At 45.8% G+C, this 16,676-nt stretch overlaps 1 protein-coding gene across 2 annotated transcripts in view; it reads left to right on the top strand.

The window, feature by feature from the left end:
- Positions 1-16,676, top strand: part of NHS (NHS actin remodeling regulator) — a 351,391-nt gene that overhangs the window by 298,370 nt on the left and 36,345 nt on the right. For both annotated transcript variants that reach the window (XM_054006889.1, XM_054006897.1), the window contains exon 2: positions 9,793-9,945. In XM_054006889.1, the coding sequence (XP_053862864.1) occupies positions 9,793-9,945 (153 nt within the window). The remainder of the gene's footprint in view (positions 1-9,792; positions 9,946-16,676) is intronic.

Genomic DNA, 16,676 nt, shown 5'->3' with positions numbered 1-16,676 from the left:
CTGCCCATTAGTTTTCCCCCCTCTAAACAGCTGTTATTACCAAACATGTAGTACACTGTCAGACAGCAAAATGTCAGGAGTCACTTAGAAAATGTGGTTGCAACATAAAAAGTGTCACTGTATTGGTGAGAAGCAAGTACAATATATGAATAGCCTGATCATGGTCTTGTGGATTAGTAAGATTTTGTCACGGATATTTTTAGTAAAAGTCACGGGCAATAAAGAAAAATTTGCAGAAGCCTGTGATCTGGCGGTGACTTTTACTAAAAATATCCATGACGAAATGGGAAGCTGCAGGGTCCCTATGCCACTGGCAGTGGCTGGGCAGCTGCGGAGGCCCCAGCTTGGAGCTCTGGGGCTCCACCACCCGTTGGGGCTCGGAGTTCTGGGTCCCTTGCCACCTGCGGTTCAGCGCTGTGGGGCCCCCTGCCGCTTGCAGCAGCTGGGAGCCCCAGAGTTCCCTCCGCTGCCTGCGGTGGCTCGGAGTTCCGCTGCCTCAGGTACTGGGGGTTCCCCGCAGCTCCTGGCTGCCGTGGGCAGCGGGGACTATGCAGCTCCCCACTGCCGCAGGCTGAAATCATGGAGGTTTCTGGAAGTCATGGATTCCGCGATTTCCGCAACCTCCATGACTAAGCTGAAGCCTTCTGGATGGGACACTGGATTTGGACTCAGGAGATCTGGGTGCTGTTCTCAGTTCTGTTACAGACTTCCTCTCCGGGCCTTTGTTCCCCATCTATTGAATGGAAGTCATACGACTTCCCTATCTCACCAGGGTGTTTTGAAAATAAAGTTATTAATAATTGTGAGACATTCAGTTACTATGGTGACGAGGCCATATACAAGTACCTAGGTAGAAATTATGGCTCCCCTTACACAGGTATGTTATAGAGGGGAGAGAGTACTTGGACTCCTCTCCATCCTGCCATGGACAGACATAAGCTGCCTGCGTTTCTGGCAGAAAGGGACTATTCTAGCTGTGTTAAGGCATGTTGTGGGATGTGCAGCAAGGCATGGCTTTTGCTGCTCAGCCTTTACCCTCCCCTGAACTGGGAGCCTTTAGTATTTCCATCCCCAAAGCATTAAAATAAATCATGATCCAGGCCCCCCAAAATCATGAGATTGGCTTAAAAATCTCATGCTCTTAAAATTAATAAATTGTAGGTTCGTTTGCCTTCTCTCTTCTGAACCTTTAGGGTACACATTTTCAAGCTTTCTTTGCCACAATGAGGGTTAGAAACATACTTTTTTATGTGAAAGCTGATTTCTCACATAATCACATGACTCAAGGAGCTGGGGCTTTAAGACCCATGTTAAAATCATGAACTTGACAACCTTGAGCCTTTCAAGAGCCTCCTGACACCTGCACAGTCTTCTGCTCCTCAGCAGAGTGCAGCCTTACAAAAAATATAAGAGATCTAGGATTAGCGGAGGAAATATTTCCCCTGAAAAATGTCACCAAAATCCTCTCCCCCAATTGTTCATCAGAAATTCAAAAACATTTCTGATCAGCTCTATTCCGTACTTTAAAACTGGTCTCTCTCTGTTTTGTGAGGTATGTGATCAGTACGCATTAGCAAATATTTCTGCCAGACCTAGGAAAGTATTCGTAAGTTATGACTAGAGTTGGTTGTGAATAAATTGTTGACATGTAACCCTTTCTGGGAATTGATTTTGTATGAACCAATTCTGATTATGGAGGGAATGGTTTAATGATAAAACATAGTAGCCAAGGAAAACCAAGCAATGGTACATGAACAGCATAATGGCCAACAAGGGTCAGGCTAGAGACTCTTGCCTATATGCTCGGGGTATTACTGATCGCCATATTTGGGGTCGGGAAGGAATTTTCCTCCAGGGTAGATTGGCTGAGCCTCTGGAGGTTTTTCGCCTTCCTCCGCAGCATGGGGCAGGGATCACTAGCAGGAGGGTCTCAGCCGATTGAAGTCACTAAAACACAGGATTGGGGACTTCAACGGTAGAGTCCAGGGAAGGGTCTTGCGGCCTGCAGCATGCAGGGGGTCAGACCAGATGATCATAATGGTCCCTTCTGACCTTAATGTCTATGAGTCTATGATTTCTGCACAAGGGTTTGTTTATTTGCAAGTATCTGCTCTATAGGTTTGGCCAGTTTTCAGCCTAAAGGGTGTTCATGAACTGTTGACTTCAGCTATTTAGTTTATTATTCACTATTCGTTATTCTTGGCATGTGAGTAGTCATTTAAATCACATGGTATCATTTGTGCTTCTCAGTGGGATGATTGAAACATCTCAGTAACAGTGCTGAAGAGTGAATAACTTTGTTTGCCAAGAATGGCCATTCCTCAAATGTTCATGCAAATTAAAAAAGCCCTTTACATAAACATTTGTGAATCATGAATAAAAAGGAGCCCTGCTCAGGACTGATGTCTTGGGAAAGCTTCAGATGTATGCATAAGGAAGAACTAGCAAACTCTAGAAGGCCACTGGAAGATATCATCATCAGCAGCAGCATCATGGCAAGTCCCAAAAGAACATAAATTCCTTCCAGATTGAGTGCCACCTGGATCAATCTTTGGACAGGTCTTTAAGACTGGCTGGCAGGCTGTTCAGTCTGTGTCCATCATTGGTGATCTTATTGCACCACCAAAGCTTTTGGCATCCCCATGATTGCCAGCCATGTAGCAGCATTCCTTATTTCACAGCTGCCAGCAGCTCTGCTTCTTTCTCTGGGTTGCTGTCATGTATTGGGGACGGCTGGACAGCCGTCCTTGTGCCAGGAGGAAGGAGAGCAGCCGCTGCAGAAAAGATTGTCATGAAAGATCAGAAGTTGCTGATACGTTACACACAATGTGAGGCATGTACAGCAGACAAGAGATTGTACATTTTGCAGCATTGTAGGCTTCGCCTCCCTGGATGTAACAGCAAAGACACAAGTACTTAAGGGAAAAAATCATTTGAGACATTCAGGGCTATAAATAAAATTCACGTCAGACTGAGCACTTGCTTCAATGAAACATTTATGCACTAATATGCATGATGAAGTTGAATGTGTTCCCAGATTATCTTGTGTTTGAGAGGGACTGGCCCTTCTCGGGATTAATTTTCTGCATTTCTTACAATATTCTGCATATAAACTTACCGTTGAGCCATGCAGCAGGCGTGGTAGAGTTTGATCAAACAGAAGCTGCTGCTAATGATCTTCACTAGCTGCACACAGATGTATGCTAAACTGAGTCAATATATAGTCTTGTTGTTACATTGAACTGAACAGGAAATATGCTGCCTTTATTAACTGAAAAGGGCTTGAAAAAATACACTTGTTAAAATGAAAGGGCAGCTTCTCTTGAAAACGGGGCAGCAGCAATGGAGAAAAAGGACCTCTCAACCACAACCCCACGCATCTGATTATTGGGGACTTCCAGAGCACCTGGCCATCATACACAGTACTATAGCGAAAAGTAGTTTTTGGCCTGGGACTTTTTGGTGCAGCCCCTACTCTCTCTCCATTCTTTCTGGCTTCTTAAAAATGACTGGCAGATTTGAGAGTCATTATCATTAGAAAGAAGAACAGGAGTACTTGTGGCACCTTAGAGACTAACAAATTTATTAGAGCATAAGCTTTCGTGGACTACAGCCCACTTCTTCGGATGCAGTCCACGAAAGCTTATGCTCTAATAAATTTGTTAGTCTCTAAGGTGCCACAAGTACTCCTGTTCTTCTTTTTGCGGATACAGACTAACACGGCTGTTACTCTGAAACTTGTCATTATCATTAGAGCCACTCAGAAGAGGAGCTCTGCTCCAGACTGTAGAATAGGCTTACTCATTAGTCTGATCCTTTTCTACTTTTCGTTTTGGAATGTATATACTTTAAGAAGGAATCAGCAGCCTCCATGGTTTTGTTTCTGTTGTGCAGCGATTCATTGCGTTACAGCTCTGAGCTTTCAAATCCTTAGCATATAGGCTCCCCCCCCCCTGCAAAAATCCCCTCCTGGATCTGCCCTTTTTCACATCCTGCAACAAATACAGTAATTCCTTCTCTCTGAACCAGAAAGTATGTGACATTATTTTCCTGATACCCAATGATAATTATAATCACCACCACCACCACCCAAAAAAAAAAACCTAGAAAGTTAAGAAACTGAAGGAGCTGAGGGGAGGGAGATGGCAAGTGAGAGAGTCGGGGGAACCCCCTGGATCTATCAAAATAAATAGAGCAGAAATCTTTGTTGCTTGGCCTTTCTGTCGTTATTATTAGAACAAACACGCTTGAGTGCACAAGGCTGTACTACCTTCAAGCATCCATACACAGCTCAGCCACATCATGATTTTGAAAACCAAAAGGAGGAGGGATGATAGAAGTGAGTGGAGAGGGGAAGAGACGGGCCTATGAATGCTAAATGTGATCAACTCTGGTTACACCTCCATTTAGAAAACTGCAAAATCTGCTCAGGAGACTAGTCATTAGTGTGTGTCTGTTTGACTCAGATTGACATGAAACCTACCAATGTTACATAACCCGTATCTAATGGGGACTGTATTAAATGGGGGTCTTATTTTTTTCATTCCACAAGAGATAAAACAATTGAGTGATTCATGGGTGAAATAAACGTGATAGTTTGTATGATCTTCTTTTCTAGGGTGATCAGACAGCAAGTGTGAAAAATCGGGACGGGGGTGGGGGATAATAGGCGTCTATATGAGACAAAGCCCCAGATATCGTGGCTGTCCCTATAAAATCAGGACATCTGGTCACCCTATTCTTTTGTCAAGGCAAAAAAAAATTCTGTGTGTGGTGACAGAAATTTTATACTTCATACATCTATACTGGATTTTTTTCAGCCTACTTTGATGGTCAGAAGTTAATAAAGGGTTCTGGTTTTACAGCTGATGTATTACTTTTATTTATTTATTATCTATAATACAGTATTTCCTAGAGGCTAGTGCTAGGCATTGTACAAACGCAGTTCCTGCCCTGAACAGCTCACACTCTAAAGAGATGAGACAAAAGAAGGGGTGGGAGAAAAATATGAATATCTCCATTTTACAGCTGAAGAACTGAGGCATAGGGAGAATGGATGACTAACCCAAGCTTCTATATCCTGTATGGGGCAGAGATGAGAATGGAACCAAGGTTTCTTGAGTCCCAGCCCAGTGTTCTTTAACCACAAAATCTTTCTCCCCCTGTTTCTTTAGTTGTTTGTTTTAGTGCAGACAATAGGTTCAGCTCTGGGCACAAAATGAAACCGTCGCTGCCTCAAAGAGCTTACAGCAAAAGGCCCCAGTTCTGCAGTTGCACCCACTGGCTTGGACTTGCAGCCTTTGTACACAGCTCCCAGTCAATGTGTCAGCCAATGGACATAAGGGTCTGTGCTAACAGATGCGATTGCAGGACCAGAGCCTAAAAGACCCAAAAAACAAACAACAACAAAAGCCTAAAAGAGGAGAGCAGATGTATTGGGAAACCCAGGAACTTTTTAATGATATTAACTCATTTCTGTGGGCATTGTGCAAAAAGCTATGACTTATTTGTACTAGTGGGCTAGATCCTCAGCTGGACTAAATCACAATGGCTCCAGTGGAACTAGTGAAGATACGTTGATTTACGCTAGCTGAGGATGTGGTCCCGTATGTTTTAAGCTTCTTAGCATCATATCCTTTGAGAACGAACCATGTGTTTATTCTTTAATGTAGTACTATATTTAGCTTGCGTAGGTTTACCTGGAAGAGAGTAATTATTGTGGAAGGGGTAGCAGGGTAGGGAGAGAATGCAGCCAGTTTACATGTAAAATACCATGAATGCCTACAGCACTGCATAGTTAATACATAATACAATTGCACTAAACATTTTTATTTTAAAACCTTCATGGAACACGTTCAACCAAACCCTGCTCATCTTACTGCTATACAATTGCCACTGAAGCCCAGGGGAATTCTGCATGAGTTTGCAGGATCTGTCGCATTGTAATGAAATATACATGAACATTTTATTAGTAGGTAAAACTCTCCATTTGTTTAGGGCCCCCACACAAAGTTACGTGAGCTGGAGTCCAGGCAACTCTTCTGGGGATCGGAAGGGGTTGCTTGTGTCTGCCATTTTATTCGTATCTCCAGTCATACATTCTGTGATAATGAACATCCCCTATCCCCAGTGCTATAAAGAATGTTTACCACAATTATAATGATTGCCAACATGTATACATTTTTCCCCATGGATAATTCTGCAAATAAGCCTTGAGTGGTGAATAGGGTGATGGACTGGGTTTCAAGAGACCTGACTCCAATTCCTACCTCAGTCACAGACTTTCTACGTGACCTTGAGGAAGTCACTTAATCTGCCCCATGTCTCAGTTCCCTGTCTGTAAAATGGGGGTAAGGCTTCCCTACCTCAAAGGGGTAAAATCCATTAGTCATTGTGAGCGGTTCAGATTCTTCAGTGATGAGAGCCATACAAGTAGATAGATAGACCAGCCACCAAGGGTTGCATATGCATTCTGGTGATATTTGTTATTTATAATAGTCATAATGGATAAGTATGGCTTCAAAACTAATACTTAAAGGCAACTCGCTATCCCCAAAACATCTACCAGCACCGTGTTCGTTCTCAGCCCCATGTAGTAATATTGCATTGGGATGTTGCAATACACAGTGGCAATTTGTCACAAGGATGCAACACTGCAAAAAACACTGGAAACCATGGGAAGTCTTGCTTTGTAAAGATGCATATTAAACCAGTGATGGGAGAACCCCACAATGCTCAGACTTTAGGATTAGTTCAGATAAGTATCCTACAGCTTGGGCATTTGCCTGGACCTCAAGAGTGCTCCCACCTTGCCCTGCAACCCTCCCCATAACTAACAAGGCTCAAAGGCTTTGGGTGACTTTTGTCATCACTGGGGGAGTTTAGGTAGCCTGCCAACTCCCTCCATTATGTTTGTCCAGGCTGGCTCTAGGTTTTCTTCCCTTGCAGCTTCTTCCCCTTTTCTCCCCCTCCTGTGGTTCTCCCTTTCCAATACTTGCCTCTGGGATTTGCCCTTCCTCTCTCCATACAGAAAAAAACAACCACATACTTTCAATCTGAATGATTATTATCTGAATGATTATTATTTTTAGAGTAAGGGAAACTGTGCTCTCTCATGTCTCCATGAGAGAGCACGGTGTGTGTCTTCTTTGTAACATGCTGCTTCAGCTCTCCCTCACAAAATGGCAACTGCCCTTGCAAATATCAGATTCTTAAAACATGAAAAGGTGCAGTACATGGGAAAACTAAAATATACAACAGGCTTTTTCCAACCCTTCCACTCGCCTACTCCATGTTGTCCCCTTCTTCCACTCCTGTTTCATGGTGTCTTTCTCTTAGTACTGTGGTATGCCTATTCTCTTTATTATTATTATTATTATTATTATTTATTTTGTATTACAAAAGTGGCTAGGAACCAATGAAGTACAGAACTTCATTGTGCCAAGCACTGTACAAACTTATAGTAAGGGACAGTCCCTGCCCCAAAGAACTTACAATCTAAATAGATTAGACAAAAGGTAGGGAGAAAGGACAGAACATACAAGCAGAGACAAGGATGTGGAGATTTGTAAATGTCATGTTAATTCCCTCAATCCTTGAGGGAGGACTTTAGCTGCTGCTTTTGGGGACTGGACTGGGACTGAGGCAGCCCGTGTTGCTAGCTGTCGCCTCCTCTTCCCAGCTCACCCTGGCTCTCCTCCAGATGGTAGGAGCTAGGAAGCAGAGCAATGGCAAGGATGCACATAAAGCCGTCAGTGGAGCAGATGCTGGATGCCCATAAGCTGTATCCTTGAGAAATGGAAGGAGAAAACCACAGCCAAAATTGCAGATATCTGGGACACCCAGTGGAATCCAAGCATGTCCTGGAAAATTCGTCACTGTTAGCCAAAACCTGCAGTTCTTACTCAAACAAATTCTGCAGGATATGTCTTTTTGCTATTACCTGCAGAGTAAGCAGGGGGTAAACAGAATGGATAGGAAGCCAATAGCTTTCGCTGTCTGCAGATATCAGTTTCCTTGTTACTATTGGGGAGGAGTATCACTTGGTATTGAACTGCAACCTTGTCAACAACAGTATGGGTGGGAGAACCACTAAGCACAAATGCAGATGGTCAAGAGCCAAACTGAGCCCAGTCCTTTGGGGAGGCCAGGTCTCTCTTCCTGCCACCATGTCAGACAGACATTTTGAGGTGTCCCTAAGTTTGAGCAGGAGAAGCATAAAGAACTTTGGACACTGCTAGCTGATCAGTCCCCACTGAATGCTATCACTGAACAACTGAATGAATGACTGGATTTCTTTCTTACCCATGCTGTTTTGGGGAATGGCTTCCCTCTCAAGAACTGTTGAGTGATGACCTGGTCCCCTATGAGACTGACCGCAACGGGGTCACTGAACTGAACCATTTGCCAGAGAGTGCTGTGTATCACTGTTCTTTTTGAAAAAGACCAGGGGAGAGGAGGAAAGGGGTTCAATGCATTTATCGTTACAAGTACTGTCTGGATCTGACCTGACTCTGAGGCCCACTGCTAGGAGGACTTCATGGCTCCATATTTGTGTAGTGAGAACCTCCCTGGCCCTGTACACGCACACACACTGCATAGTGTTGAGAGTACTGTGACTTTTACCCCGTGACCAGAGTCGTTATTATGACTCCTTAGTTTTATGGGAGAAACCTGAGATCATTGAGCAACTGCCAAAGAGAAATAATCAGAAAGTCTGGATCTTATGCAGGCAATTAGTGTTGGAGCTTATAAAAAAACAGTAAAGAGATAGGGATGTAAAAAAATATTTTTTACTTTTTTATACAAGCTGTTGAATGTAGCGATACAAATCTGCTCTGTTTGGCCACCGCAGAACTGCAGAATTCATGTTGTCTGTCTTATTTATTTTGTCCCTTGTAAAACTAGTGACTGAATACAGTAAAGGTAAACTTGCCTCTCCTGGGCCCACATGTTTCTGAGAAATTCTGTCTTTCCTTAATGTGTAGCTGGTTCATGCAACTTTCAGAGGAAGTCCTTTGAGATTCATGGGCAGAGCAATTGAAGTTTTTAGTCCCTCAAGAGTCAATGCCTATTAAAAAGTACCTTTTCTGAAAGGTAGCATTTGAATTTGCTTAGCGGGTTCATCCGGTAGTCTCAGTCTTCATGAAGTGAGCGAACAACCAGTGTTGTAAGATAGTGAGGATACAGAATATTATAGTGAGACAACATAGTCTAGTAATTAGAGTGGGTGATTGAGAGCTAACTGGTAGGTTCTGTTCTCCACTCTGCCACTGGTTCAGTAGGTGACCTTCAGCACATTACCTTCAGCTCATTGTGCCTTGGTTTTGCCATTTGAAAATGGAGATGATAATGATTAAGGCTATGTTTTAGTCTCGGGTATTTTTTAGTAAAAGTCAACAAAAATTCACAGCCCGTGATCTGTCTGTGACTTGTACTATATACCCCTGACTAAACCTTGGGGAGGGGAGTGTCCGGGGGGGGGAGGGGGCGTGCCATGGATGCTCTGGAGGGGCAGCGTGGCTGCTCGGGGGATGGCCTGCCGGGATGCGGATGCTGGGGAGGGGGAGGGCGGGCGTCAGCATGCGGCCCAGGACCCCTGCTGGTGCTGGGGGGTAGTATATAGAAGAATAGTGGTCCCTATCACCAGATAGGAGTAGACATGACGTGACTCGTTCAGCACCCCTTTCTAGTAGTAACTTACCTTCCAAGTATGGTGCCTAGCTTGCTATTTCAGATAAGCTTCATGTAACAGTGGGTAAATGTCCTATTCTCTTGTTTTTGATTCTATAGCTGTCTCTAACCTGGATGCAGAGAGTAAACTGAGCGTGTACTACCGAGCACCTTGGCATCAGCAAAGAAATATTTTCCACCCCTCTACCAGACCACCCTGTGTGGAGGAGCTGCACCGCCACGCCAAACAGAATCTGCGAGCCTTGCGTAGAGGTAACCACTTCCACAGTCCTCTCTCACTGTACCCACACTATGGGTCTGATCTAGAACCCACTGAAGTCAGTGTAAAGACTCCCAATCACTAAGCTTTGGATGAAGCCTTTAGTGAAAAAACAGGAAGCCATACTAAGCAGGATTTTCCCTTGTTTTGCTTCTTTATTATTATGTATTTTATTTTTTAAAAGTTTTCTTTCTGCTTTTTTTTAAACCTTACAAATATTAGGATTGTCACATCTGTCTTCCATGTTTTTTTCTGGAGGATTTATTGGGCATGTTAGAGCTGTCTACTGTGAGCTCTCACTCTTAAACAGAATGGATGGAAGTGTTTAATTTTAACAAAGACATCTTTTCTCCCAAGTGATAATGGTCACAAAATAAACAAAAACAAAAAACTCTGAGGTTTTTATAAACAGCCAGACTAAAATTTTCTTTTCTTCCCAATTGTTCAGCATTAAGTGTCTTGTTTTTTATTATGTCATTTTGCTGTTTATGACAAAGTCTTCCGGGGTCAATAATACTTAAAGGCCATTACAGAGAAGCAAAATTTCTGGTTTGCATCAGTCTTGGCTGCAGAGGATATGAGAGAGATTCCCAAACCTGAGCCATTCTTTTTAGCTGACAAATCTGAGGAACTGTCCCAAACTGAGGAGTCAGTAGAGGTGGTTTTGGAACAAATTGATAAATTAAACAGTAATAAATCACCAGGACTAGATGGTAGTCACCCAAGAGTTCTGAAGGAACTCAAATGTGAAATTGCAGAACTACCTACTGTGGTATGTAATGTATCACTTAAATCAGCCTTTGTACCAGATGAATGGCAGATAGCTAATGTGAGGCTCATTTTATAAAAGGCTCCAGAGGCGAGCCTGGCAATTCAAGGCCAGTAAACCTAACTTAAGTACCAAACAAATTGGTTGAAACTATAGTAAACAATTTTATCAGGCACATAAATGAACATATGTTGGCGAAGAATCACGACAGCTTTTGTAACGGGAAATCATGCTGCATGAATCTATTAGAATTCTTTGAGGGTGTCAATAAATATGTGGACAAGAGTGATCCAATTCAGATAGTTACTTGGACTTTCAGAAAGCCTTTGACAAGGTCCCACACCAAGGGCTCTTAAGCAAAGTAAGCTGTCATGGGATAAGAGAGAAGGTCCTCTCGTGGTTCAGTAACTGTTTAAAAGACGGGAAACAAAGGGTAGGAATAAATGGTCAATTTCTACATGAAAAAGGTATAGCAGGGTCTCTCAAAGATCTGTACTGGGACCAGTGCTGTTCAACATATTCATAAATGATCTGGAAAAGGGGGTAAACAGTGAGATGGCAAAGTTTGCAGATAATACTAAGTTACTCAAATAGTTAAGTCCAAAGCTGACTGTGAAGAATTACACGTGGATCTCACAAAACTGGGTGACTGGGTAACAAAATGGGAGATGAAATTCAGTGTTGATAAATGCAAAGTAATGCACATTGGAAAACATAATCCCAACTATACATTGTGACAAAGTTCTGTCCTTGACTCCGTGGGTCCTGCATTTCCTGACAGATTTTGCTAACCTCAGAGGCTCACTGTGACCCTCCACATAGCCCTTCTCTCTCTAGAGGCAAGGGTCACAGTCTACTAAGCCATTTTCATCATAAGCCAGCAAGGGAGGTGAGGAGAAACAACTCTCCCTCACACAGTCTCTGTTGTCTCCCAGTATCAGTGATTAATCAGGGAGGGGAGGGGGGAGCCTGGGCCCACCCTCTACTCCGGGCTCCAGCCCAGGGACCCTAAAATTAGCAGCTAGGGAAGCTGACTTTTTGTAAATAGGATGTGTACAATTCCCTGGGCTACTTCCCCACTCAATATCTTCTTCACAATTACCTCAGGGTCTCCTTCCTTACACCTAATATGGATTCATACTACTTCGTTCCTCCAACAGCACAGCACAGCACAGCACAGCTCCCTCCTATAGCTCCTGACACCCACACCGCACTGACTAACAGGCTTTTAACTAGTTCCAGCCAGTCCTTAATTGGCTTCAGGTGTCCCAATCAATCTAGCTATCTCCACTGCCTTCTAGAAGGATCTTAATTGGTCCCAGGTGTCTTGATTACCCTGGAGCAACTGCCATTTGGTTACCATGGTACCAGGGATTTGTTTAGCCTGGGGCTAACAAACCTGTTCCTCACTACTTTACTGTAGCCATCTGGCCTTGCCCCATCACAACATATAAAGTGATGGCTTCTCATTTAGCTGTTACCACTCAAGAAAGAGATCTTGGAGTCATCATGGATAGTTCTCTGAAAACATCTGCTCAGTTTGCAGCAGCAGTCAAGTTAGTGTGACAGACCCAGACCAGTGGGGTACAGGAGTCTGGTAGAGGGCAAATATACTGGTCACTGGATGAGTAGTTTTCTGTTCCCTGAGTGACCAGAGCAGGGGCTGCACTAGAGTAATCAGGAACCTGCTAGAACCAGTTAAGGCAGGCAGGCTAATTAGGACACCTGGAGTCAATTAAGAAGAAGCTGCTAGAATCAATTAAGGCAGGCTAATCAGGGCACCTGGGCTTTAAAAAGGAGCTCACCCCAGTTTGTGGGGCAAGTGTGAGGAGCTGGGAGCAAGAGGCGCAAGGAGCTGAGAGGGTGTGCTGCTGGAGGACTGAGGAGCACAAGCGTTATCAGACACCAGGAGGAAGGTCCTGAGGTGAGACTAAGGGTATGTCTACACTACGGGATTAATCCGAATTTAGATAATTCGGATTTGAGAAACAGGTTGTATAAAGTCGAAATGAGTGCGGCCACACTAGCACAGTAATTCGGTGGTGTGCGTCCAAGTACCGGGGCTAGCGTCGATTTCTGCACCGTTGCACTGTGGGTAGCAATTCCATAGCTATCCCATAGTTCCCGCAGTCTCCTGCGCCCATTGGGATTGTGGGTTAAGATCCCAGTGCCTGATGGGACAAAAAACATCGTCGCAGGTGGTTCTGGGTACAGCCTCACTTCCTCCCTCCCTCCCTCCCTGCATGAAAGCAACGGACGGCAGACAACCATTTTCGCGCCTTTTTTCCTGGGTGGGTGAACACTGCAGACTCCATACCACGGCAAGCATGGAGCCCGCTGAGGTCAAGACAGCACTCATGAATATTGCAAACACCTCGCGCGTTCTCGTGGAGTTTATGCTCAGCCAGGACCAGAAAAACGAGGCGAGGAGGCAGCGGCGGCGGCAGCGCAGCGACAAGCATGATGAGGACATGGACACGGACACGGAATTCAGTGAAACCACAGGCCCCGGTGCTTTGGAGATCATGTTGTTAATGGGGCAGATTCTATCCATGGAACGCTGATTCTGGGCAAGGGAAACAAGCACAGACTGGTGGGACCGCATAGTGTTGCAGGTCTGGGACGATTCCCAGTGGCTGCGGAACTTTCGCATGCGTAAGGGCACTTTCATGGAACTTTGTGACTTGCTGTCTCCTGCCCTGAAACGCCAGAATACCAAGATGAGAGCAGCCCTCACAGTTGAGAAGCGCGTGGCGATAGCCCTGTGGAAGCTTGCAACGCCAGACAGCTACCGGTCAGTCGGGAATCAATTTGGAGTGGGCAAATCTACGGTGGGGGCTGCTGTGATGCAAGTAGCCAAAGCAATCACTCAGGTGCTGCTACGAAAGTTAGTGACTCTGGGAAATGTGCAGGCTATAGTGGATGGTTTTGCTGCAATGGGATTCCCTAACTGTGGTGGGGCAATAGACGGAACCCATATCCCTATCTTGGCACCGGAGCACCAAGCCACCGAGTACATAAACCGCAAGGGGTACTTTTCAATGGTGCTGCAAGCACTTGTGGATCACAAGGGACGTTTCACCAACATCAACGCGGGCTGGGCGGGAAGGGTTCATGACGCTCGCGTCTTCAGGAACACTACTCTGTTTAAAGGGCTGCAGCAAGGGACTTACTTTCCGGACCAGAAAATAACCGTTGGGGATGTTGAAATGCCCATAGTTATTCTTGGGGACCCAGCCTACCCCTTAATGCCATGGCTTATGAAGCCATACACAGGCAGCCTGGACAGGAGTCAGGAGCTGTTTAACTACAGGCTAAGCAAGTGCAGAATGGTGGTAGAATGTGCATTTGGCCGTTTAAAAGGTCGCTGGCGTTCATTATTGACTCGCTCTGACCTCAGCCAAAGAAATCTCCCCATTGTTATTTCTGCTTGCTGTGTGCTCCACAATCTCTGTGAAAGTAAGGGGGAGACCTTTATGGCGGGGTGGGAGGCTGAGGCAAATCGCCTGGCTGCTGATTACGCGCAGCCAGACACCAGGGCGATTAGAAGATCACACCATGAAGCGCTGTGCATCAGAGAAGCTTTGAAAACCAGTTTCATGGCTGGCCAGGCTACCGTGTGAAATATCTGTTTGTTTCTCCTTCATGAAAACCCTCCCCCTTTACTGACTGATTTTCTGTAAGGAACCCACCCTGCCCCTTCCCCCAGCTTTCTTTCAAACCAAATAAAGTCACTATCATTTAAAAATCATTTATTCTTTATTAATAGATTAGAAAAAGAGGGAGGGAACCCGGGTGGTATTTGGGAGGAGGATTGCTGGGAAGGAAAAAGCCACAAAGAAAAGGTTAAAAAAATGACAGCCTTTTGCTTGGGCTGTCTACTGGGGTGGAATGGGAAGGTGTACGGAGCCTCCCCCCCCCGCGTTCTTACACGTCTGGGTGAGGAGGATACGGAACATGGGGAGGGGGGAGGGTGGAACAGGGGCTGAAGCGGCAGTCTGTTTTCCAGCAGCCGTTCCTGAACCTCCACCAGACGCCGGAGCAGCCCCAGCGTTGCATCCTTCATCCTCTGGTCTTCCTGCCGCCATCTCTCATCTCGATCGTCTCTCCTCTCCTCACGTTGGTCCCTCCTCTCCTCACGTTGGTCCCTCCTCTCCTCACGTTCACTGACTTCTTTCCTATACTTTGAAACTGTTTCCTTCCACTCATTCAGATGAGCTCTGTCACTCCTGCTGGATTGCATAATTTCAGAAAACATGTCCTCCCGCGTCGTCTTCTTACGACGCCTTATCTGTGATAACCTTCGGGATGGAGGAGGGAGGCTTGAGGAATTTGCAGCTGCTGTAGGGAGGGGAAAAAAGAGAGAATTGTTTTAAAAGCTACATTTTGCAGAACAATGCTTATACTCTTTCACGGTGACCAACACTGTTCACATTACATAGCACATGTGATTTCTGTGCAAGGTCGCATTTTGCCTCTTAATGCTCAGTGCCTGTGGCTTTGCTGCTAGAGATCACAGGTCTGGGCAACAGAATTCGGCTTGCATGCGGCCATGGTAAGCCATTGTTTTACAGCTTCTGCACCCTCCTTTCCCACATACCAAGCATAGCCTGTAGAGTGCTGCAGAAGCCTGGCCAATCTCAGCCAGTTGGGGGGGGGCAGTGTGGGGGGGCTTGTCTGGGCCCCTTCAGGCAAGTAGAGTGCTGCGGTTTTTCTGTTAACATTCAGCAGCACCAGAAAACAAACTAACCCCCCCCCGCCATGAATTCTCTGGGATGATCACGGTACCCCTCCCCCCACCGCATGGCTGGTATCAGGGAAGATCCCTGCAGGCACCAAACTACCCCCCCCCTCGCCATGAATTCTCTGGGATGATCACGGTACCCCTCCCCCCACCGCATGGCTGGTATCAGGGAAGATCCCTGCAGGCACCAAACTACCCCCCCCGCCGCCGACCCCCCCCCTCGCCATGAATTCTCTGGGATGATCACGGTACCCTCCCCCCACCGCGTGGCTGGTAACAGGGAAGATCCCTGCTAGCCAAACGCGGAAAACTTCAGGGCCAATTTCCCATCTGCGCTTGGCTAACTGCAGGGAAGGATTTATTTTCCGCCACAGGCAAACAGCCCAGTAGGAACGGCCACCTCTGTCCCCTTAATTAAGTTCCCGTATTTCAACCAGGTTACCAGGAGTGATATCACTCTCCTGAGGATTACACAACAAGATAAAGAACGGATGTTGCTTGAATGCCAGCAAACACCGGGACCATACGCTGCCAGGCTTTGTCAGGCAATGATACCAGATTACTTGCTGCAAGCATGGCGTGGTCAAGTGTCCTACCATGGAGGAGGGAATAAGGATGCACTGCCCAGAAACCTTCTGGCAAGGCTTTCGGAGTACCTCCAGGAGAGCTTCATGGAGATGTCCCTGGAGGATTTCCGCTCCATCCCCAGACACGTTAACAGACTTTTCCAGTAGCTACAGACTTTTCCAGTAGCTGAACTGACCGCGAATGCAAAGTCAGGCAAAGTAATCATTAAAAACCGTTTGCTTTTAAAACAAGTTTTATATTTTAAAAGGTAAACTCACCTGAGGTCCCTTCCATGGGGTCAGAGTCTTGGGTACTGGCTTGGGAGGCTTGGGAGGGTACTTCAGTCAGGGTGATAAAAAGATCCTGGCTGTTGGGGAGAATGGAGTGCTGTGTGCTCTCTGCAAGCTCATCCTCCTCCTCCTCCTCCACCCCATCGGCAGAATCCTCAGGCGTCGAGACTATCCCCGACCCAGAATCCACGAACAAAGGTTGGGTAGTGGTGGCAGCCCCCCCTAGAATTGCATGCAGCTCGGCGTAGTAGCGGCATGTCCGCGGCTCTGACCCGGAGCGACCGTTTGCCTCCTTTGTTTTTTGATAGGCTTGTCTGAGCTCCTTGACCTTCACGCGGCACTGCTCAGAGTCCC

This window comes from Malaclemys terrapin, chromosome 1 (assembly GCF_027887155.1).
Source record: "Malaclemys terrapin pileata isolate rMalTer1 chromosome 1, rMalTer1.hap1, whole genome shotgun sequence".
Lineage (NCBI taxonomy): Eukaryota > Metazoa > Chordata > Testudines > Emydidae > Malaclemys > Malaclemys terrapin.
This window is presented reverse-complemented; position numbering and strand designations above follow the sequence as displayed.